General features: G+C 32.5%; 1 protein-coding gene across 1 annotated transcript; it reads right to left on the reverse strand.

Annotated features, from left to right (window-relative positions):
• Nucleotides 1-6,805: 6,805 nt before the first annotated feature.
• On the reverse strand, nucleotides 6,806-22,056 carry LOC139516183 (ficolin-2-like). The gene is made up of 9 exons (XM_071306093.1): nucleotides 21,932-22,056; nucleotides 15,930-16,004; nucleotides 15,388-15,462; nucleotides 14,043-14,114; nucleotides 13,560-13,619; nucleotides 12,979-13,097; nucleotides 10,757-10,853; nucleotides 9,663-9,827; nucleotides 6,806-7,076 (listed from the first exon to the last, which is right to left on the reverse strand). Exons 1-9 carry the CDS (start codon nucleotides 22,035-22,037, stop codon nucleotides 6,820-6,822), a joined length of 1,026 nt encoding a protein of 341 aa, XP_071162194.1. The 5' UTR covers nucleotides 22,038-22,056; the 3' UTR covers nucleotides 6,806-6,819.
• Between the last annotated feature and the right edge of the window lie 1,615 nt (nucleotides 22,057-23,671).

The following is a 23,671-nucleotide window of genomic DNA, read 5'->3' on the forward strand; positions in this document are numbered from 1 at the left end:
GATATAGAAAATGAAAACACCGCAGTTGAGAAGCTAGAAGATATGAGTTTGTGTCAAATCTTGGACATGTATGAGGTCAACGCGGAGATCGATGTATGTTTTCGAAAATAAGACAAATAAATAATCCTCCAGTAATTGGGGAACAAACTTAAGTCCAAAAAGTTAAAATTTGAAGAAAAAAAAATGAAAAAAAACCCTAATTACCCCTCCCCCCTTCTAAATCACACACATTTTATAGGTTAGATAAGTGGTCGGTCCCTTTTCATATATTTTATTTAAATTATAGAGTATGTGGTAAATAAATTAAACAGTATTGGTAACTACAAAAGAATGCATAGTGAGGGCAAATTAACCTCATTCTGTATTTTTAACCGGGTGAATGAGCCAGGGGGGGGGGGGCACATCCTTTTAATTTATAAAGAAATATGCCATATCCCTAAAAACAAATCGTCCATTATCCATCAAATTTAAGAATCAAAATAATCCATATCCCTATAAATAAAACAGAAAATAGTTTGTATCCCTAAAAAAATAATGGCAAATCATCACCCTATACAACACTCACAAATAGCTCGACAACAATATTCATTTTGAGTATAAATATAACCAAACAAACGTGTTTTTATTTAATTTGTTTGATTTTTTTTTGGTAATTTCATGTTATTATCATTCTTTCACACCAACGCAGACCTCAACAAAAACACTCATTTTTTGTGTTCGGGTAGATGCCTGCATTATAAGTAGAACCCTCATAAATGAGTTTTGACAAGTAGGATATCCGTCGAATTCCTTCATGTATTGTTTTTGTTTCCCTAACAGTCTGACATAGAGCCCGACGCGCCCGGTTTATTGGCCAAAGTGTACTTTATAGAAAGTAGAAATCATAATTGCCGCGTCTTAATTGATGCATGCGCTTATAGACTACTGGCTTGAAAAGTAGATAAATATCTTAATGAACTATATAATAATTAATGTTTACTTTTCTAATTTTTTTTTTATTGAAGGTGGAATTAACCAACGCCATTTATCCGCCACGAACATCAAACACTACTTCCAGAATGATGAGCTTTATGAGATTTACGAATACTACTTCCAGTTGGTCGGCAGTTTAAAAGGAAATTGCTTTTTCAGAAGACCGTTAGATTCGAAAAATGGTGTAAAATTTGGTGAACAACCTATTGGTGTAAACAAGCATTCCTCCATCATGAAAAACATGTGTGCTGACGCAGGTGTTGAGGGTTATTTCACGAATCATGCAGGTTGTGCCACAACGTTGTACCAAGCGGGGATACAGAGCAAGAAAGCATGAACAGAACTGGGCACAGATCGGTCGAAAGTGTAAAGAAGTACAAAAGGGCTGCTGTCGATATGCTTAAAGATATTTCAAATGTTTTTGAACCGGAGGCTATGCCCGTAAAATAAATGAGATGTAAAACCGTGACCTCTCCTTCCATGCCTTCTGAGAATGAAACATTATCAAATATTAATGTTCCATGTGATGGGCACAGTACCTTTAGTGAATGTGTGTTTCATTTTCGAGCTCAGAAGTGAATGCAATGCTTATTTTGGAATTACAATGTGTTTGGGATTTTATATTGAGGTGATACGTATGTTTACTATGTATTTATGCTGGTGCCGATTACAAGGAAGTAATTTTGTGTGATTAATATGAAGTGCAATTTCGTTAAATTTTCGACCATGCGAGTGATGATTCTGCTTGAACTAACGGATCAAATTTTGTTTAAGTATTAATAAAATAAAATATAAGTCCCACTACAGTTTCTAGTTCATTGTTATATTCCAAGCAATCAAAGTTGACGGGGGCATATAAGAATCACCGGGACAGTCTGTTTGTCCGTCCGTTAATCCTTCCTTCCTCCCCCTTCCGTCTGTCAGTCTGTGCGTCTGTACATGTAACTTGTAAGCACACATAAACAGATGCATGGATTTTAATGAATCTTTACAAAACAATATCATATATTGTACTATGTGTAGGTTTGCATGAAGAACTATTAATTCAGAGAAAGAAGCAATCTTGGGTTCTATTTTGTAACTATTTCGTTTGAAAAAGAGTAAGGTCATATTGACGACTTCAAACAAGAACAAATGACAAAAGTATTGATCTCAACTTTCTAATGGTCAACTTCCCATTTCTCAGCATGGCGTTTGCATATATCACTTAACACGTTATGCTCGTACATGTTCACACTTGTCAGACTTTCATAAACAGAGATATAAACTGTTGGTTGTTTTTGACTCAACTCATTAGCGACATATTTTTGAAATCTAAGGTCTTTAGATTCTAGAACTGTCGTTTGATCTCATTTTACCAGTTGTGACATTTTGATTGAGTGGATTTGCATCGCGAGTGATGCAAGAATAGCCTTTTCTGTCGATGCACCGGTCTCACTCATTTAAGATTTCAGTAACTAAAATTTTGTCACACTTGAAAGTTACAATTCTGAACGGACCTTTATATGTCCTTTTAGTATAAATAGAATCCATATTTATATCACTGTAAAAAATTCTTGTCCTGATATACATGTAATGTTTGCTATCTGGCAACCAATCTATCCCTTGTTTTGGCAAAGCGTAGAACCTTAACCTGATTGACCCATGGAATAAAATAAAAGATTACACTTTCGTGTCTCATTTTTTTGACACTCTACTATGGTGGAGAACATGATCTTTTTATTAGATTTTATTGGCCTTAGACTAGCTTTTAATAACTGTTAGTATCTTTAGATTGCTACTATGTGTATTTTGTCTTCATTTTAGAAGCTTTTACGTGTTAAACCGACTTGATGAATCAAACCATTTGCAACTGATGTTTTAAATTTGTTCTTAATTTATGTTGTTAAACCATATGTTATTATTATATTAACTACCGCCATAGCATACAAATAAACACAACAAATCATTTTTTCTGTATTTTTTTTTCATTCAGAAGGTTTAGAAATGAGAATTAAAAACTACTGGATTTATGAGGTCAAATTATTTTTATCAGACTCCAATGACGGGGATATAAGAATGGATAGGTCATCGTTAGTCCTTCAACAATAAGCAAAACCCATACTGTATAGCCATCTACAAAAGGCCTAGGCAGGACAAAGAGTGAAACGATTCAAACGAGAAAACAAACGGCTTAATATAGGACATAATAAACACAAAAAATATAACAGAATTTGATGAGACTGTCATAAAAATGAGAGGTTTAGCGCTTTAAAAAAAGGTAAAATCCACCATTTTCTACATTTGAAAATGCCTGTACCAAGTTAGGCATTTGACAATTCTTGTCCATTCGTTTTTGATGTATTTGTCATTTGGTTTTCCAATGTGATTTTGGACTTTCCAATTAGATTTTCCTCTGAGTTCAGTATTTTTGTGATTTTACTTTATATGCATAAACATTTGTTAACAAAAGAAAACACTAGCCGCAATGAATGCACTGCATCAGATAGGAATTCAAAGCCGAGGAATATGAATTGAAGTTCATATATGGGATGAAGAAACATATTTCTTATCATATTTACGCATGTCGGTTATTCCAGAAAAAGGGTTTATAATCCCCCCCAAAAAATTACAGAATGTATACATTATTAACTGTCATCATAACTGATATAGTAATCTATAGAGTTCATTTCGAGATACTAGTACAAGAAATTGATTGAAGGATTTACCTAACATCGCTTCGCCAGTAAAAATGTGTTTCAAGGTAATCAACTTTTTTAAAGCTATCAACCCGCGTTTATCTCCTATTTATTTGTATTGTAGTCCTGTAATTTTATGTTGTCATTTTAATGTTATATTTAACATTGCCATTAAAGCACGAGGTTTGGCATGCCACAAAACCAGGTTCAACCCACCATTTTTTTCTTTAAAAATGTCCTGTACCAAGTCAGGAATATGGCCATTGTTATATTATAGTTCGTGTCTGTGTGTGTTACATTTTAACGTTGTGTTTCCGTTGTGTCGTTTGCTTTCTCTTATATTTGAGTGTGAATTCACATTACTATAAGACGTGTCATGGTACTTTTCTATCCCAAATTCATGTATTTGATTTTGATGTTATATTTGTTATTCTCATCGGATTTTGTCTAATGCTAAGGCCGTTTCTGTGTGTGTTACATTTTAATGTTGTGTCGTTGTTCTCCTCTTATATTTAATGCGTTTTAGTTTTCTTAGTTATTTCACTGGTAAAGATTAAATAAAGGCAACAGTGGTATACCGCTGTTCAAAACTCGTAAATCAATGGACAAAAACAAAATCAGGGTAACAAACTAAGATACAAAAACAACGAAGAATGAAATATATTTATAATAAAGCAATGCATTTTTCTTTATCGTTTTGTTTCTCGATATATCTCATTTCGGTGATTAGAACACCACGATATTTGGCGTTCGGATTGGCCGAGGCGTCACTTTTAATGAAGAGAGTGTAAAAATATATACAAAGAAGGAAGTTACTATTATCTATTCGGTTTCTCCTCTGTTATGTTTTAGAATTGGTACAAAAACTGCTAGCTTAACCTCTGTAACCTCAATAATATGGCATTCCATGTGAATACCACTTATTCGGATAATTGATTTTCCGATTTAATTTCATATGAACCGGTTGGGTTTGTCAGATCAAAATTTTTATGTTATCTTCTTATATAGTTGCATTACCATGGTTACCGGTTATTATCTTTACATATATCTTCGGGATCTATTTTTTTTAATTGGGTTTATCTTGAGGAAAACTGAGATAAAAATTCGTCGATAGAATTAGCCAAATCTAATAACAGATACAAGAGATTTGTTTCTAGTTATCAAATCATCGATAGAATCTGAAACATTCAATATTAGACATACTTCGTTCCAAATCCAAACCCAGACCAGCATTTGTTTAAATGCATACACTACCACGCATGTCTAGGATATCCACTGCTACGATTAAAAATCAATGGATATGAGGGGGAGGACAGGGGTAGGGGAGACAGGGAGAAAGGGGGTAGGAGAAAGGAGAAAGGGGGTGGGAGAAAGGAGAAAGGGGGTAGGAGAAAGGAGAGGAAGGCTGGGAGAAAGGAGAAAAAGTTGGAGAAAGGAGAAAAAATGAAATATCTCTCCTTTTAAAAAATTATCTAATATTTCAAGAAAAAATATCTCAAAAGGAGATGTTTTATTCTAATGGGAGAAAGGAGAACGGGGGTAGGAGAAAGGAGAAGAGGGGTGGGAGAAGGGAGAAGGGTACCCCCCTGTCCTCCCCCTCGGATATTACAGACCTTGGCAAGATCTGCAAATTGGTGCTCCTCTAACTCAGGCCCTTGGTAGTGGCATGGCTACTCAATGCCCCACAAGGAGTAGAAGTAAGTAGACTATGAATATTGTTAATGTATATTTTTCATCTATAAGAAAATTGAAATAAAATTTCTTGTAATGTTTTGAAAAAAAGTAAAAATAAAAAAATCCAAACATTCAAAAATCCAAATCGGAAAGTCCATGATCAAATAGCAAAATTGTTCTGGAACTCATTCATCATTTATTCTTCATGTGATCATCATTTTATAATATTTAACGTTTCATTGCGTACATCGCTTTATGTGCGCCAGTTTTAGGAGTTTTATACAGGACAGTGTATGAATCCGTGTTACTTTCCCCTCTCTTCTGAGTGACGTAAAACTGCTCAGCGAGTCGTGTGCACAACTACAAGGAACATTCATCGAACACGTTGTCCAAAAGAACAATTCGTGGCTAACCACAGCGTGAGTTACCTTTAAAACATTACAATTTTTGTATTTACATCAGCGATGAACTGTTTTAATATATTTTCCTATGTTATAAAGAAACTATGAACATTTTGCCGTTCAAACTGTTCGTATCTGCGATAAAACAATTTAATTCAAGACAGAACCCGACGTGTGCAGGAATATTCATCCGTTTATTATTATAAAGAATTTTAACAGCTTTATATATCTACGAACTGTTTATCCGTATTTTTAATGGACTTTAATTATCATTGAACACATTGTAAAATTGTATTTATATTTGTATTTTCAGTTTTTCACCATTTGGATTGGTAGTGAAATAAAAGTCAGCTCCTGATTGTTTTATCTTTACTTAAATCCAGTCGTCTTGGTTACACTCACTTGTCAGGCCAGTACAAAAATCAAAAGCTCAAACACATCAAACGAATGGAAAACAATTATCATATTCCTGACTTGATACAAATATTTCCGATGTAGAAAATGGTGGACTAAACCTGGTTTAAGACCTAGCTAAACATCTTGTACGACAGATAAATATGATAGATGAGGCTGAAACCAAAGTCAGCGAATTATACATAAAGGAGTATCAAATTTGTAGCTAAACGTTGAGTACAAGCATGATGTTACAATCGGGAGCCTGTCTATGCTAAAAAGGAATCAGAAAAGGAACACAGTTGGTATCAAATATAGATTGGAATCAACACAATCGAACAAAAAGACGGATGCTATTTCAAAATCTTGTTTTCTTACCCGACTTACTGGCAAGGAAATAGTCATTTAGGAAAGGCAATTTAGATTATAATTACAAGCGATATGAATAAACCAATAAGATGAGCGATGAGATTATATTGCAATAACGTTTTCAAATCATATCTATCGAATAATTCAGCGCCCTCTATCCACTACTGTTTCTCGAGGAGTGATCGTAGTGATCGGAATATATACGGCTAGGTTATTCGGGTTAATTCACCCAAAAAATCACACGTATGACCTGCATGATGTTACAATATCAGATAAATAGGTATCTAGAACAACTTTCTTTTGTTTGCATTTATTGAATGTAATACTCGCAATTACAATCTTCGAATCTTCATGGTAGATTTTTTCATAGAGTATTTTCCAACCGTGCGATACATAATACCCAGATAAGGATCATTTCTGTGGGTGTAATGCCCATTTAACATGGCGTCTTTTAGTGAATGCCAACAGTTATTGTACCACCATCCACCTTGAAAATTGAGACCCCCAGCACAATTATGACTTTTATGTTCGTCGTTATCTTGATCATATGTTGAGAACTTCATCCCATTATAATAGCTCATTCCGTCACCTGAAAAAGAAAAAGAAAGCATGAGACTTCGCGGCCGTTTAAAGTGCATCTTCGCTAGCCAAGGGTTACGATCCGCTCCCTTCCTCTCCACCCTTGGCAGATTAAGCCAACATTTGTGATAACAATGTTGCGCCATCTATCGGTAGATCAAAGTCACGTCCATTCCGAATACATTATTCTTGACCAATGGTAGCACTTGACCTCTTCAATTTGGAGGTAAAAACACGGTAGCGTCTAGATTCTACACACTTGGTAAAGCAGGAAACGAAAATATACATTGACATGCATGCATTTGTGCAAGAATCATACACAGAAACTTCTATTCTATTAGTTGATTAAAAACATTCAAATTGTCACTAAATATAGTCTTATGTTTAGGGATGAAAAGACTTGTTGCACAATAAGCACGTGGCAATTGTTTACAAACACTTTTTCTGCTGGTACATATACTTGTTCATAATGTTCAGTCTTTAGTTTTCTGTGTTTTGTTTTGGTAACTATTTCGTTTTGGTCGTTTTTTGTTTTTCTTTGGCATAGCAGTATGTTTTCGACTTCTGAGTTTGCATATCCCTTTGGTATATTTCACCCCTCAGTTTTGTATACATGGACACGACCTTAAATGGTTTATTCTTCATTTCGTAACGTCAGATTGAAGTAGTCATTTGAATTTGGTTAGCCACGAGAAGCGTTCAAGACCGATTTCAGCTTTTCGCTTGTGTTAAGGTGAATAATAGTAGGCGATAAATGTTTCTTAAGGTAAAATTGAAAAATATAGAATTTGAATTGATACTTTAAGTCAGTAGAGCATTAGAATAGTTAAGAAACTAAATAAGCTAGAATATTGATAGGTTATTGAACTCCTTTTGAGATATTTGGTTCCTAGGTCAAACATTTATTTACTTTTGAATTGATTTTGATTTAAAAAACACAAGAGAATGTTAGATAAGAGACTATAAATGCAACACGCCCAAAACATCAAAGTGTACTTAAGTCAGGAGCCTGTAATTCAGTGGTTGTCGTTTGTTGATTTGTTACATAAACATTTATTTTTCGTTCAATTTTTGTGCATAAATATGCCGTTTGTTTTATCGTTTGAATGGTTTAACATTTGTCATTTCGGGGCCTTTTATAGCTGACTATGCGGTATGGGCTTTGCTCATTGTTGAAGGCCATATGGTGACCTATACTTGTTATTTCTGTGTCATTAGGTCTCTTGTGGAAAGTTGTCTCATTGGCTATCATACCACATCTTCTTTTGTTTATATCTACTCCGCATTTTCTGTTGAATTATTTTTTTTAATGATTTTTCAGTAAAGAAGAAAAACCCAAACCGAAATTAAAATTCAATTAAATTACAGTATATTCAAGTGCCCTTTTAATTAATTTTGAGTTTTTTTCTCAATTTTATTAAATTATTCTTACTAGAAAATGCAGTACGGACACTTTTTTGAGTTCTGATACCAATATTTTATAAATAACTGAACATTATTATTTAAGGTGTTTACAAAACAAAGTCTATTGTTTGCCAGAATATTTTTTTTGTAAAAAATCTACAAAAATACTGCATTAGCCTTATTAAGTATCTATGATGATATAAATAAGAAGATGTGGTATGATTACAAATGAGACAACTCTCCACAAGAGACCAACATGACACAGAAATTAACAGCTATAGGTCACCGTACGGTCTTCAACAAATGAGCAAAGCCCATATCGCATAGACCGCTATAAAAGGTCCCGAAATCACAAATGTAAAACAATTCAAACCAGAAAACTAACGGTCTCAATAATGAACAAAAAATGAACGAAAAAAAAATATGTAACACAGCAAAAAACGACAACCACTGAGTGACAGGCTCCTGACTTTGGACAGGCACATACATTCAGAATGTGGCGGGGTTAGCCGGATCCGTATTCTTCCACCAATGAGTTTATTTAGATATCGTACACAAAGATTCTGATAGCAAAATTGACCAGAATTAGTTGACTTCATTCATTATAATTTTTAACGCATATTTGATTGAACACATGGGCAATGTTTTGTTTTGAAACGTTTTTGATGCAATGCTCATGAAACCTAATGCACACATATATGTGTTCATTATTATAAATTTCCTGTTTACAAATCCCTGAATTTTTCGAAAAACTAAGGATTTTCTTATCCCAGGCATAGATTACCTTATTACGTATTTGGCACAACTTTTTAGAATTTTTGGATCCTCAATGCTCTTCAACTTTGTACTTGTTTGGCTTGATATCTTTTTTGATATGAGCGTCACTGATGAGTCTTATGTAGACGAAACGCGCGTCTGGCGTACTAAATTATAATCCTGGTACCTTTGATAACTATACAGCTTTAAAACTTAAAATCTAATTTTGAATGCACATGACTATCTAGACATTATCTTAAAAACAATAAAAAAAATTGTTGATTGGACATGTGCATTAAGTAGGCACTGGTAACAAAAAAATATCATTGTATGAACCTCAATGTAAATGTTTGAAATATCAACATAGTCAATGTTTTCTGGAAAAGAAGACAGAGCACTTCCTCTTTAGCACCACGACATATTTTATAATATTTACCTGCGTTTCCTGAGTAATTGCTTATGTTTAATCGGTATTTTGTAGATGAATCGCCTACTGAAAAGCTTTTATAAACTGCATAACGCATGTTACCGTCCCAGTCTTCCACATCTATCCTAAGTTCATGATTTCCCTCTGATGTAAGTTGAGCTATATTCTTGTTGCCTGAAATGTATGTGTGTACACTGATAATCACAAACAAACAAAACACGAATATTTTAATTAAAGCTTTGTTATCCATAAGTTGATAAAATGCAAGAGCAAAATATTTGATACACAGAATATTTTAAAAATATGATGAAGTGTGGTCATTTTCAAGCCTGTATCAACATCTTATGATATGCTAGCAAGGTCTTTAAACAAGATTTATACTGCACTCGTTCTATTTGAGCAGTCAAAATGCGTTGACCGTATATTTCTATGTCATATACAGTCAATGACATGATATCACTTTTCCTCATGAATATTTAAATAGAAATTGCCGAAATTATAATTAATTATTCATACGACCTATTCAACCTGTTCTTGTTTTCAATGTATACAACAACTTAAACTTATTTCTTTTGCAATTTATATAAAAAAAAACATATTTCACTTGTTAATATTTTTGGTCTGCAAACTATAAATTAGTATGTTTTATGCTTATTGTTGATAATTTTGTTCATTTTCAAACAAATTCGTTCACCAGCGATTGCGAATTTCAACAGGTAATGTACATTTCATTGTGTTGCTTATTTCTTCGCCTGCATGATATGAGGCCTTTTAATAAAAGGGGGAAGTTTTCCAATAATTAAATCAAAAAATAAAATCATCACATTTGACAACAATTGAAAATGTTTTTTTAGATTGCAGTATAAAGACAATAGTAATGCATTGACTTGACATATCAACGATATAAGGATTCGGCCCGAAACGGGAAAAAAGCTCGACAGAACCTCGTATTTCCCCGTTTCTAAGCCTCGTCCTTAAATCGTTGATATGTCAATGCACTATTATTGTCTATGTACACTTACTGGTAAAACGTTTTATCACAAATTAATTCATTACACTGAAAAAAAAAATCTTTAAATTTTCATAACATCATATTTTCTTACCTAACCAGAACTCTCCATGTATGTCACCAAATCCATTTTCATAATCTTTCCAATTCCTGTGGAATTCAACACTACCATCATATCTTTTTTGTATAAGCTAACACATTAAAATAGAAATAAAGTGAATAACCGAGGAAACTCCGAGGAAAATTCAAATCGGAAAGTCCTTAATCAAATGGCAAAATATAAAACACTTCAAACGAATGGAAAACAGCTGTTATATATACATATTGTATTTCTAAAATCTAGTATATGAATTGAAATGAACTTTATTAAAAAAAAACCCAGTGAAATAGACCATTGGGTTATAATATTAAGGAGGCAGCCTTGAGGTCTGGAACCCATACTTACGTTAAATCTTAAATGAGTAAGTTATAGTTAATCTAATGACTAAGTAACTACAATCCCCTTCCCTTTTATAAATTTGACCTACCGAATTATACTATTTACCGGATTTTTTTTTATCTCATAAGCAACACGACGGATGCCACATGTGGAGCAGGATATGCTTACCCTTCCGGAGCACCTGAAATCACCCTTAGTTTTTGGTGGGGTTCGTGTTGTTTATTCTTTAGTTTTGTATTTTGTGTCGTGTGTACTATTATTTGTCTGTTTGTTCTTTTATTTTTAGCCATGGCGTTGTCAGTTTATTTTCGATTTATGAGTTTGACTGTCCCTGTGGTATCTTTCGTCCCTCTTTCAAGGATTCATAGAACAGAGAATAAAAAAAGTATGTGTTGCTTAGAATTTAGAATATATACGGTATTGTATGGTACTACTATTGTACCAATAGTTTTACAGATTTGTGCTCCGTTTGCCTTCCAGCTGTAAAAAATAAAAAGACAAAAATCGCGAACTCCAATGGAAATTCAAAATGGGAAGTCCTATAGGTTGCACTTTGTAAATACAGTTGTTTCATTCCACGCCTCTTTTTTTAGAATATTCATAGATAATTAATTTTGTTAACATACTGGTTCCAATTTCTGATCTGTAGGTTGCATCTCATAAAGACATAACTTGGGAATAATACCAATAAATATACATATGAATATTGTTTATATTGAAATCTGTAGTAACACTACAGTTGAGGTAGAGGTAGTTCAGAAATTTAGCGTTAGTTTAAACTCTTAGAAGTTCGGGTAATATATATGCCGCACAGCCCTATACTTTGACCCTTGAAAAAAATAGTAGTGCATATGAACTTTCCATTCTAGGATATGATTTTTTTCAAAACTTCATAGTAAAAGTGGTACAGTTTTAGTTGTAAAGGGAGTTCCTATGTGAAAATGCATTGTCAGTTTTTACAGTAATGCAACCTTTATCAAATGGCAAAATCAAACCTAAAACACATCAAATGACATTTATGTATCGCCTGATGTCATTACAAATAGGAAGATGAAGAATGAGTGCCAATAAGATGTATCTATCCGTCCAAGGTCACAAGATGCAAAAAGGAAACAGTTATAGGTCAAAGTACGACACGGAGCTTTGACTCACATCGAACATCAAGCTATGAAGGACGTCAAAATAAATAGTGTAAAACACTTCAAACATAAAAACCAATCTATTTAAAAAACAAGAAACACTTATGAACCACCACCAATCACTGACCTGAAACAGTGGTGTAGCATTACAACATAAATAGGCTTAACTCGATCAGAATGTTTTATGTGTTTTCAGCTGTCTCATTGGCATTTCCGCAAATGTACTACTTGATCTACTATAAATGACAACAATGATTAGAAAATTAAAAAGTTGATACATGGATATTAAAGGATTTTTTTCCTTCAATTCTTTACACAAAGGAACAATTAAGAGACAACTGTATTGTATTTGAAGCTTTGCGGACGTCCATCAGTAATTTTACTGTCGCAAGTTTAGTAAACCTCGCGACGTTAAGCGGAGAAAATTCCGCGGAAAGATGTTATCTTCGTTTGAACCTAATCTAGATGACTTCATATGTACGCCTCTGACGCCAAACGTAAACACTGGGCGTTATCTGGCTCCGGAATGTTATTAAATTTGATGAAAGGAAAATTTATAGGTGCAACATGTGAGTTTTTTTTGCTTATTATTGCAGCAATTACATGTCCATACATTCCGCAATTCAAAATGTAGGCTTCCTTAGTTACAGACAAGGAGATACAGAATTTTACGCTTACTGTCATCCAATCAGAACCATTGATACAAAATAATTGCATTAAAATTTCTAATATACTTACAGTCCATCCTCCTTCCTCACATTGTACTGACATATTTCTGAGATCGTCAAGGTAAATTGTTTGTAGTCCAGGATCTGTGATATATTTACATTCTTTCGGCAGAATCCTATTACCATTGTCTTAATATAACATAGAATTGAAACATTCTAAGAAGTTAAAATGTATTGGTATACTTTTGAACCATCTCTCACAGATTCATTCTCTATGCGTTACATTTTCTTTAGTATTTTAATTACCATTAACATATTCCTGCAAATATATTAACTTTTCAAAAATGATATTTCAAGATTTAAAACAGTTTATTGATATTTTCAAAGTAGTTTATTACTTTGAATTTTGTGATGATACTTTTTTTTTTATTTCAACAAACATATTATTTTACGAACCAAGCTTCTTTTTGGGAACCACGCTGGATTAAAAACAATTTATTGATATTTTCAAAATGATTGAATACTGATTTGTATTTTTTTTATTATAGTTTTTTCAAGAACATATAAATCTACGAACTTCTTTTTTGGAAGCACGTGTCCTCTTTATCATGAATCATCTCCTTTTTTACGTAAGCCAAAGTTTCTACTTACTTTTCATATCAGTAACAATACTCAGTATTTTGTCAAGTTTGTCTTTGATCGAATCCATTTCTAAATAATCAAATGAATATTTATTGATAAGAGTAAAAGAAATGTAAACTGACTGAATCGAAATATAAATTTCCATTTACCCGTATGTTCAATATTTAATATGGATAAATCAGAATGACGATTTGTGATCAGGTCAGTAATGCTATTTTTTAAAATCTTCTAGCAATTAATTTCTAGATGACAATGTTTACCTTCGAATCAAAAATAGCAACACAAGGACGAAAGGAACAGAGACAGCTAGATTTATTGCGGATTTTGGTGAATAATATAATACAACAAAAGAACTACAAAAACTCAATATACTATATGGAAGTCGCATTTCAATAAACAGTTAAATGTAAATGTAAATATTTCATTTCCTTTCATATGTGCGCTTTTCTCAGTGTTGATAGCTATATAGGTTGATATAAATATATTTAATACCTGCAGTGACCTTCTGCGTCTCTTTTTCCATCTTCTCACAGCTATTTTTGCTATCGCTATATAAACACATACCTATCAAAAACAAACAAAAACCAAAACATTAAGATATAAAACTTACTTAATATAAAAGAAGACTGTATACATAAACTATTATTTTATTAATTACAATGTTTTAATAATAATAATAAACAAAGGAATCGTTCAGCATATTCTTAGGTGTAACTTTCCACTTTTAAATTTTTAAGCAAGTTATATAAAACGTATAAAATACATTTCCAGTATAGTGTTCCCATCATTAAACTGACTGCTTGTTTCTAATGTCACGGAGGTAGTCATATACTATTAAAGATAACTTTTTTAATCAATATTGAGCTGGATATACATATGTATTGATTCTTTAAAGCATTTTTTGGACAAAAAATTGAATAACTAGTACTCTATGTTACTCATAGATCTCCTGAAACCAGTGCAGTGGTATGATCTGTTACCTTAAAATTGAGAATGGATACGGGGAGTGGGTCAAATTGACAACAACCCGGCCACATAGCAGAAACAGTTAAGGCCATCAATGGGTCTTCAACATAACGAGAAATATCACATCAGTAGATGTGCTTTAGCTGGCCCCTAACCAAAAGTTTACACTAGTTCAGAGAAAATTAACGTCACACTAAACTCCGATATATGTATAAACAAATCAAAAGTGAAGAAAAAAATGACAATACTAACAAAGGTTCCTGATTTGGGACAGGCGAAAAAAATGCGATGGGGTTAAAGATGTTTTGTGAGATCTCAGCCATCCTGGTATACTTCTAGCCAACGGGAATAGATAATATGCACAGTAAAATTGGCCATTTTGTGATATTCTGAATTTGTGTGGGTTCGCACGGCAGATGATGCATGCACATCTTGGATGATTAATCTGTCAACGCATATGGTCCTCTTCTTTGTGCTGTTTATGAGATTTGCTTTTTTTTAGTTTGTTGCATTGTTTTTCCTCTTTCTGATACATTTACAAGATTTGAACATTGGTAAACTACTTCCGCTTTAAATTGCTAAATACTGGTAAGCATTTTGTATGAAATAGTGTACCACAAAGATCCCCATTTTGGAAAATAAATAATAAGTTAGTAGGCTGTAATATTTAGTTTTGAGGAGGATTTGACAAGAATAAGACTTCCAAAATAGGGAAATGAATAATTATAAGCAGACAACACATAATTTACTAAGAGTGAAGATAATAAAATTAATTCAAATTACGTATACCGGAGAACAGACGTTTTGCCGATTCTAAATACCATTTATTTGTACTTAATTATACGACGAAATGAAAAAGAAATACACAAACCGTTTAACATGTCCTTAATTCCGGTGGCAAGCTTGACTGCTTTGTTGGAGTCTTCAGTAAGGTTTTCCATAGTACCTGTGGGAAATAAGCAAAATTTGTGTATCTGATTTATATACCAGAACAGTTATTCATGTTCTTGATAGAATATAGACTCCTTCATTGATTGTGGTGTATTTCCGAATTTATCATTTCACCTAGTGTAAATATTTTTCAAATCCCTGTTTTAAGATCTAACATATCAGAAAAAAGACCACCCACATTTTATCCCGATCAGTTGCTCAACAAAACGTTAATTATAAAAAACACATATTGAATACTTGTTTATTAGGGAATGTACTCTCCAATGCACCCCATGTTTTTCTTTGAAAACTGTAATTATTCTGTTACATTCGGAATAAATTGAGACTGGGTAAAAATAAGTCAATTTAGTTATACTTCTATGTAGGATAGAATTAAAACTTTTGAAGTAAACAAGAAAACAAATACCTTGCATTTATATTGTTTAATTCACAATTTAAATCAATACATGTATATGTACAAACCGTTCAGCATATTCCTGATTTCGGTGGCTAGCTTGACTGTTTTTCTGGAGTCTTCAGTTATGTTTTCCATTGTACCTGTCGAAAACAAAATCAATGATTTGAACATTTGCAATAAGTTACATTACTGTTTAACACGCGAAGCAGCCTGTAAAATATTTTACAAACATTTTGAAAGCTTAAATAATTAGAAAAGAATTATGTTGATTCTTTTTTGTTTTATAGTAGCATGTATGCTTTACCCCGGATATAAACAGTAAAATTGTAAGCATACATTGTAATCTGTGCATGGTACTGATTATTCAATGACTGGATATTGTCGAAACGTTTATATCGCGACAAAATAAAATTGAGAATGGAAATGGGAAATGTGTCAAAGAGACAACAACCCGACCATAGAAAAAACAACAGCAGAAGGTCACTAACAGGTCTTCAATGTAGCGAGACATTCCCGCACCCGGAGGCGTCCTTCAGCTGGCCCCTAAACAAATATATACTAGTTCAGTGATAATGAACGCCATACTATTTCCGAATTGTACACAAGAAACTAAAATTAAAAAAATACAAGACTAACAAAGGCCAGAGGCTCCTGACTTGGGACAGGCGCAAAAAAACCTTAATTTGAATTTGATCCAGGCAGTATAAAAAGGTAGTAAAACTAGATTTAAATGAAAAGATATATGGGGTATGTTTTAATGAGATAGAAGTCAAACATAACAAAAAAACCTAGTTGTCCACATTCGACAGTTTTACAGGTAGATAAGTCATTGACTTTCGAAGCAAGATTATCGGGTCTCCGAACGTTTCAAAACTGCGTTCATTTATTGAGTGTAAGATCTTCGGTCGTTGCTTGAATGTTGAAATGTCACACGTGATGGGTAGCTAATAGAATCAAATTCATAACAGTGTGGTCGACGGAAACACGTTTGATAGTAATTATACTGAAAAATTTATCTATAACTTGTTGTCGTTGACGATGATTTTATGCTCACTCAGTCTTTCGGAGGCCTTCAAGTGGGGATTTAAATAATCACTTGTTACACATTTTAATACATAAAATGAAACTAGTTTTAGATAATTTGTATACCATCACTTACAACAGTTTCACTTTTAAGAATAATAATGTTCAGAGCTGATATCAATAAATAATAAAAATTAAACAAAAATGTATTCATTGTAAAAAAACACCAACACTTTTAAGTTAATGGGGAACCGCGTTATTTCACAAACTATCTTATTGATTAAGAGAACAAACACTTTTACGTTGTGATAATTTAAGAGTGGTCTACTATTTATTCAATGCTAACTATGTGGCTTTGTTTGTGAAAAGTTCCGGATAACAAAACAAATCTTTTTTTGTGTGTGTATCATTGACGTATAAGACAACTTGACTCCCTTTTATTCAAATTTAAAAAAAAATACATGGCATTCATGACACAAAATAACTAAATTAAACTTACAGCAGGAGAAAGATAATGAACATCGCTTTTATAGTCTACTAAATATTGAAGTCACAAAGTGGTCTTTTTAAAAATGATGTAAATTTGTTAAGAAAACAACAAACAAAATAGTTCGAATATTTATATTGGAAAAAGTAACGGTGCAAGCACATTTTGAATTTTGGTCGCATTTTTAAAATCAATAAATCTTGTATTCTTTTTGGAAGTTGCACTGTGAAGTTTATACTCTTACATTTTTTAATGCCACACAAATCCAACACAGACAAAAAAAAAATGGTAGGTTTAAGAAATAATTGATGCAAACTATACTTTATTTTAGTTTTAACATGGGTAGGCATTATATTCGTGATAATTTTTGCCCGAGAAATATCGAAAAACTATTATAAAAAGTGTACTAGTTCAGTGAAAATGTACGTCATACTTAACTCCTAAACAAATAAATGAACAAAAATTAATAAACATACAAGACTACCAAAGGCCAGAGGCTCCTTACTTGGGACAGAAGCAAAAAATGCGTCCTGTATGATTTTGTAAAAAAATGCATCTTTTTAAAACTATACGGGTCCCCGTATGGCCTTCAACCATTAGCAAAATGCACACTTTATAGAATGAAAGCTCCAAGAGGTCTTGGCATGTAAAAACAAACACGAAAGTTAAGCGAGAGAAAAAAATAGGGATACCGAATGAAAATTGGAAAATGGTCCGCAATATTACTTTAGTCAACTCACTAAGTTGAAATTAAAGACCTGGCGAATTTTAGCCCTTTTCAATGGATGTATGTTTAAAAAAAAATCATGGTTTGTTTGGACATTTTTATAATTCAAGTCTTGGTTTTAAATTATTTGCAAGTAAGTTTAAAGTCATTAACAAATAATCACTCATAGAAAGACGTCAACTAAATCAACAAAAGAAAAAAATATGAATAGACGACCTACAACGCACAGAGTATCATGCATGTGTTCCTGACCATATGAGTATTTGGACCATACGCGTATGGTCATGACCATACGCTTATACTCATATGGTCCAACCATACGCGTATCGTCGGACCATATGAGTATACGCGTCATGACCATAAGCGTATGGTCCAAATACTCATATGGTCCGGGACATATTTTATTTGCGATCACAAAATGCATTTCTATGTAAATTTGGTCGATTTGTATAAATAAGATGAATGCGTTTCTGTTGCCAAGTGTTTTCACAAGTATAGAAGCAGTATAGCAGAACAGTTTAAGTTTCCTATATACACCAAATGATACATTTTACCAATACAATAACGTAAATGCATGCAAATTTCACAGTGCTTAATCCAAATAGCTTTCTTACTATCCAATAACTTTCAAGAACGAAAAAGACAGGGCAGAAGTATATTTTGTCTATATGTTTTGTATTTGCACAACTTTTGAAAGTGGATTATGCATTCGTTCTAAAATACACTTTTTGACCAGATAAACGTTAAAAGATGACATAATTCGACAATCGCAATAGTTAAATCGCTTTGACGTCCTAAAAAGATGATCAATCAACACATGCATTGCAACTTTTAAAGCCAGTAAGTCATTCTTTTTTCTGAAAGAACATGCGATATCATATTATGAAAATTGATTGTCAAAACATAAGAAAAACACAAAATTCCTGATTAGTATTTCGAATTATTTTATTTAGGCGTTGAGAACCTTTTGTAACCCCACGGTTTAAATGTCTATACTACGGACGTCGTGAGCAATGTGCATTATAGACGAACTTTCAACTTATCTGTCCCAGTCGATGGGATATTAAAGTGCGCCAATCAATGTCCACAGCCACACTGTTATGAATTCGATTCTATATGGATTACATGTCGAAACTTAAATGTTTTACTTAAATTTACCATTTTAAACGGTGTTTTTTTTATGTTGTTGGATAGAAAAGATATGAAGTAATGCTTTACTCAAAAAGGTATTTTACACACATCATCATATTTGTAAAATGCATTTTGTAGCAAAATATCTTATCGTGTAAAGCCTTGGCTGATATCTATTATTGAAAATAAGATTTGAATATAAGTATTTTGGCAATATTACAGACTTTGCACTCAATTCAAGAATATTTAAACCATGTTGCAAATATGTAAAATTGAAAAATCTAAATATTGATGTCTTACAAATATAACGTCATAAACACATCTGATGTTTGATCGATATATTATAACTTCTTATTCAACATGAAAACAATCAACTTTTATCTGTCAATAAAATGAAAAATATCCAAAATATTAAGACATTTCAAGTGCTGATGAGGTTCATGGCTTATGGTTGTTCGCTACTATTGTTTTGAATTTTTGTCAGAAATGCGCAAATCCTGTGGTTTATTCATATACTGCCAATAAATATTTTCCCTTTTAACCGCTTCTTTTCTTTTATAATGTTATTAAATATAATTTAAAAAGCAATTTTTGAAAATATTATAAAAATCCATGTTAGGTTTGAAAGAGGTTAACTATTAATGTTTTAAATTTTATTCCCTTCAATTTATAATCTGGATCTAGATAGACGAAGCGACAATCGAACAATCAAGCATCAAATCAAAAACAAAACAGTACACGAAAAAAAACTAAGGATTTTCTTATCCCAGGAATAGATTTTCTTTAGCCGTATTTGGCACAACGTTTTCGAATTGTGGATCCCCTATGCTCTTCAACTTTATATTTGTTTAGCTTTACAACTATTTTGATATGAGCGTCACTGATGAGTCTTATGTGGGCGAAACGTGCGTATGGCGTACTAAATTATAATCCTTGTACCTTATAAATAATAAAATGTGCAATAAAATACAAATATATCGTAATTGAGAATATAATTTAAAAAAAACAGCAACAAAAAAAAACCTGTTACAATTTCATTTTTTTTCTTTTGTGATCTTTACCATTACAGTTCTATTTCAGATTTTAAAACTAGTCTATTAATAATTTGTATCGCTAACCATAAATTATGTAACCTCACTTTAATTTTTAACTAAAGTCCCTTTTTGTTGATCTTGTCTTCCTTATTTTTTTTACTATTTACAGGTTTTTCTTTATTTACTTACTATGCAAAAATGTTAAAAAACAAATGTAAAAAATGTTATTTAGTGACAATATCCTCTATATAGGATTTAATACAGAATATCTCACTTGGCTCTTTATGGTAGGATAACTAAAAAAATACTTAACATTTCAATAGGTATATTTTTAGTATGTCGGCCAAAGATCAATCGTCTAAGGTCTAATAAAAACTGTTAATAGACAACTATAAACCAATAATAAATATTTTTTTGAATTTCTTCAAGAATCCTAAAAATTTAACATCCTTTCAAAATATGTTGAACGGTGTGATTCCAATTAAAAATGTTAATTCGGGTTCCCTTTATAGTGTATCTCATTCAGCACCAAACATAAAATTCTCATGTTCATCTATTTTTTGTTGATTCGAAGTGTTCAAATTCCCGGGTTCCTTTTGAAAAAAGTCAAATCACAAAAACACTAAACTCGATCCGAGGAAAATTCAAAACGGATGATCCCTAATCAAATGACAAAATCAAAAGCTCAAATATATAAAACGAATGGATAACAACTGTACTATTCCTGACTTAGTATGCATTTTCTTGATATCGCATTAGAAAATATAATATTAATAGTTCTTTGAAATTTGAACTTTTTAGAACATAAAACATTTTGCAATTAGAAATTATGAAATGCCCAAATAAAAAGAAAGTTGTATATTATCAGATTATTACATGGCATTTTTCATATCGCATGTATTATCAGCCCTAGGTTCAATATCAGCCCAAGAGCCGCATGGCTCGAGGGCTGATATTGACCGAGGGCTGATAATGCATGCGATATGAAAAATGACATGTTATGATCTTTTTATCATATGCTTCAACAATGGAGAAAAATAACAGATTCATATATTGATCCTTTTACGTGGTTCCCAAATAGAAGTTCAAAGATTGAAAAGTTCACGGAAGTCGGACCCAAATTAAGTACATTTGGTATCAAATCTTTCTACCATATGCCTTAACAGAGGAGAAAACATTTTTAATATGGACGACTCGACAAACAAAAAAAACCCAACAATAAACATAATGAACACTGTTTGGAAAAGTCAACCTTTTTCAAAGTAACTTTCTTAATTATGTTTGAAACTTATAAAGAATGCATTTATTTAATAATTTCTTTGTTTTTTTTTATTTTTTTTTTATTTTTTTGGTTATTATTTTACACAATATACTTTTCACGGTATCTAAATAATTGTTTTGTACACTATTTCGTTATGTTTTTCACTGAAAACGTAGCATTGAGGTGTATTTTCCGGAATTTGCCGAGTAACACCGGAATGCCATGTGATAACGTTACGGAAAGGCATGTGATAACAATCGAAACATGTGATAAACTTTTCATATCAGCCCGCTAAGCACCAATTCGAAAAATATGGAATTTACATTAATTTAATGCTATTATCATACAGTAAAAATCATATGTTATTTAGTCTAAGTATATGATAAATCTAAATATATACGTACCTGTGGCAGTTATGCTCCCGTGGATGCGCATTCTTACTTCATTGTCACATAGAATCATATTGTTTGCGAAGGCATAAATTAACAATAAGAATAAAGGTACATCCATTATGAATACTTGGAACAAAATACATGAAGTATAACGTTGGTTTCAATTTATACCCAGACTCATTTATGAATAAGGCGTCTATGTTAGAAAGTAAATTTTTGTTTTTGAGATAATTGACCATTAAGACTTTATAATCTGTAAACTTACATATTCCTATCAGTATGTTATAATGAAATTGTTACAAGCATTGATAAAAGGCTATTCATTAACCGTTTTTACTTATTCTAGAATGATCGCTCTTCAAATCGGTCGCTGAATGGAGTCACCTTATTTTTTAAATTGTTCAGTCTGTTAATTTACATATGATTTAATTTTTGTGCATTTTCATTAATCAGAAATGAAATTAGCTGAATGTTTTTTTGTTTTACTTTGCAATCTTTAAAAAGCCTTAAAGGCAGCTCCGCCTCAATCATTGACGTCTAATTCGTGTGACTGATTGGCCTCATCTTTAGTATATAATTCATTGGTTGAACTTTAAATGTCTTTTGACATATATCAATCTGAGCATGGTGTTTCTTGTTAAGGTTCCAGGTTGATAAAACAGAAAACAATGTCTTTTTATACAGAACACCGAGTGGGATTAGATTTTAGATTGTGAGACATGTTTTTAAAATCGACATTAGTTTATCGAACTACAATGAGTCTTAAATGATGTATGGCTTATAATGTGTTTCTACCTAGAAATTCATTTAACTTCGTAATACCAAAAACAGTACAGCATCTACCACAGCATATACACATGTCGACTGATACGGTGCTTTTTGTCCGCAATTCGCTTTTTGTCCGCTTTTGCTTTTTGTCCGATAATTTTGCTTTTTGTCCGAAACTTTTGCTTTTTGTCCGTTGCTTTTTGTCCGTTTTGCCTTTTGTCCGATTATTTTGCTTTTTGTCCGAAATTTTTGCTTTTTGTCCGTTGCTTTTTGTCCGTTTTGCCTTTTGTCCGATTATTTTGCTTTTTGTCCGAAACTTTTGCTTTTTGTCCGTTGCTTTTTGTCCGTTTTGCTTTTTGTCCGATAATTTTGCTTTATGTCCGATATAAAATGTGTATATTTTTGGCAGGTTTCATTTTGAACTTCAAAATACCATGTCCTTTTAGGAGTTAAATACAGACCATACTCACATTATAAATGATTTGTACATGAAATTTCATGTCTTTTACAATATATCGCATTACCTCTAAAATGGCTCGAAGCACTAATATCCTAGACCCGTAGGTGTTGGTCAACAGAGGGCAAGGGGAATACTCTTGTATATCCCTAAGTCTAAAAAACAACTATTGAAAGCTGGCTAAACTAAGACATACTCCAGGTAGGGCATTATACCAGAAGAAGAGGTAGTCAAACCCTTATAAATGGCTTATAGCACTTATGTCCTGGATCTACATGAGTTTATCAGCAACGAATTAAAAGGGACATGAGTTTCGCCGGTATATCACGAAGTAAAAATAAACCTCATTATTGCCAGCTCTTCAAACTAAGAGATTCTCCACGTTGGCCATTATACCAGAGGTATAGGTAGGCAGTGCCTCTTAAATGGTCCATGGGCCATGGCACTTATGTCCTCGACCCGTACGAGTTGGTCAGAAGAGGGTAAGGGGAATACTCTAGTATATCACACAGTCCACCAAAAATAGT

This window comes from Mytilus edulis, chromosome 3 (assembly GCF_963676685.1).
Source record: "Mytilus edulis chromosome 3, xbMytEdul2.2, whole genome shotgun sequence".
In the NCBI taxonomy this organism is placed as follows: Eukaryota; Metazoa; Mollusca; class Bivalvia; order Mytilida; family Mytilidae; genus Mytilus; species Mytilus edulis.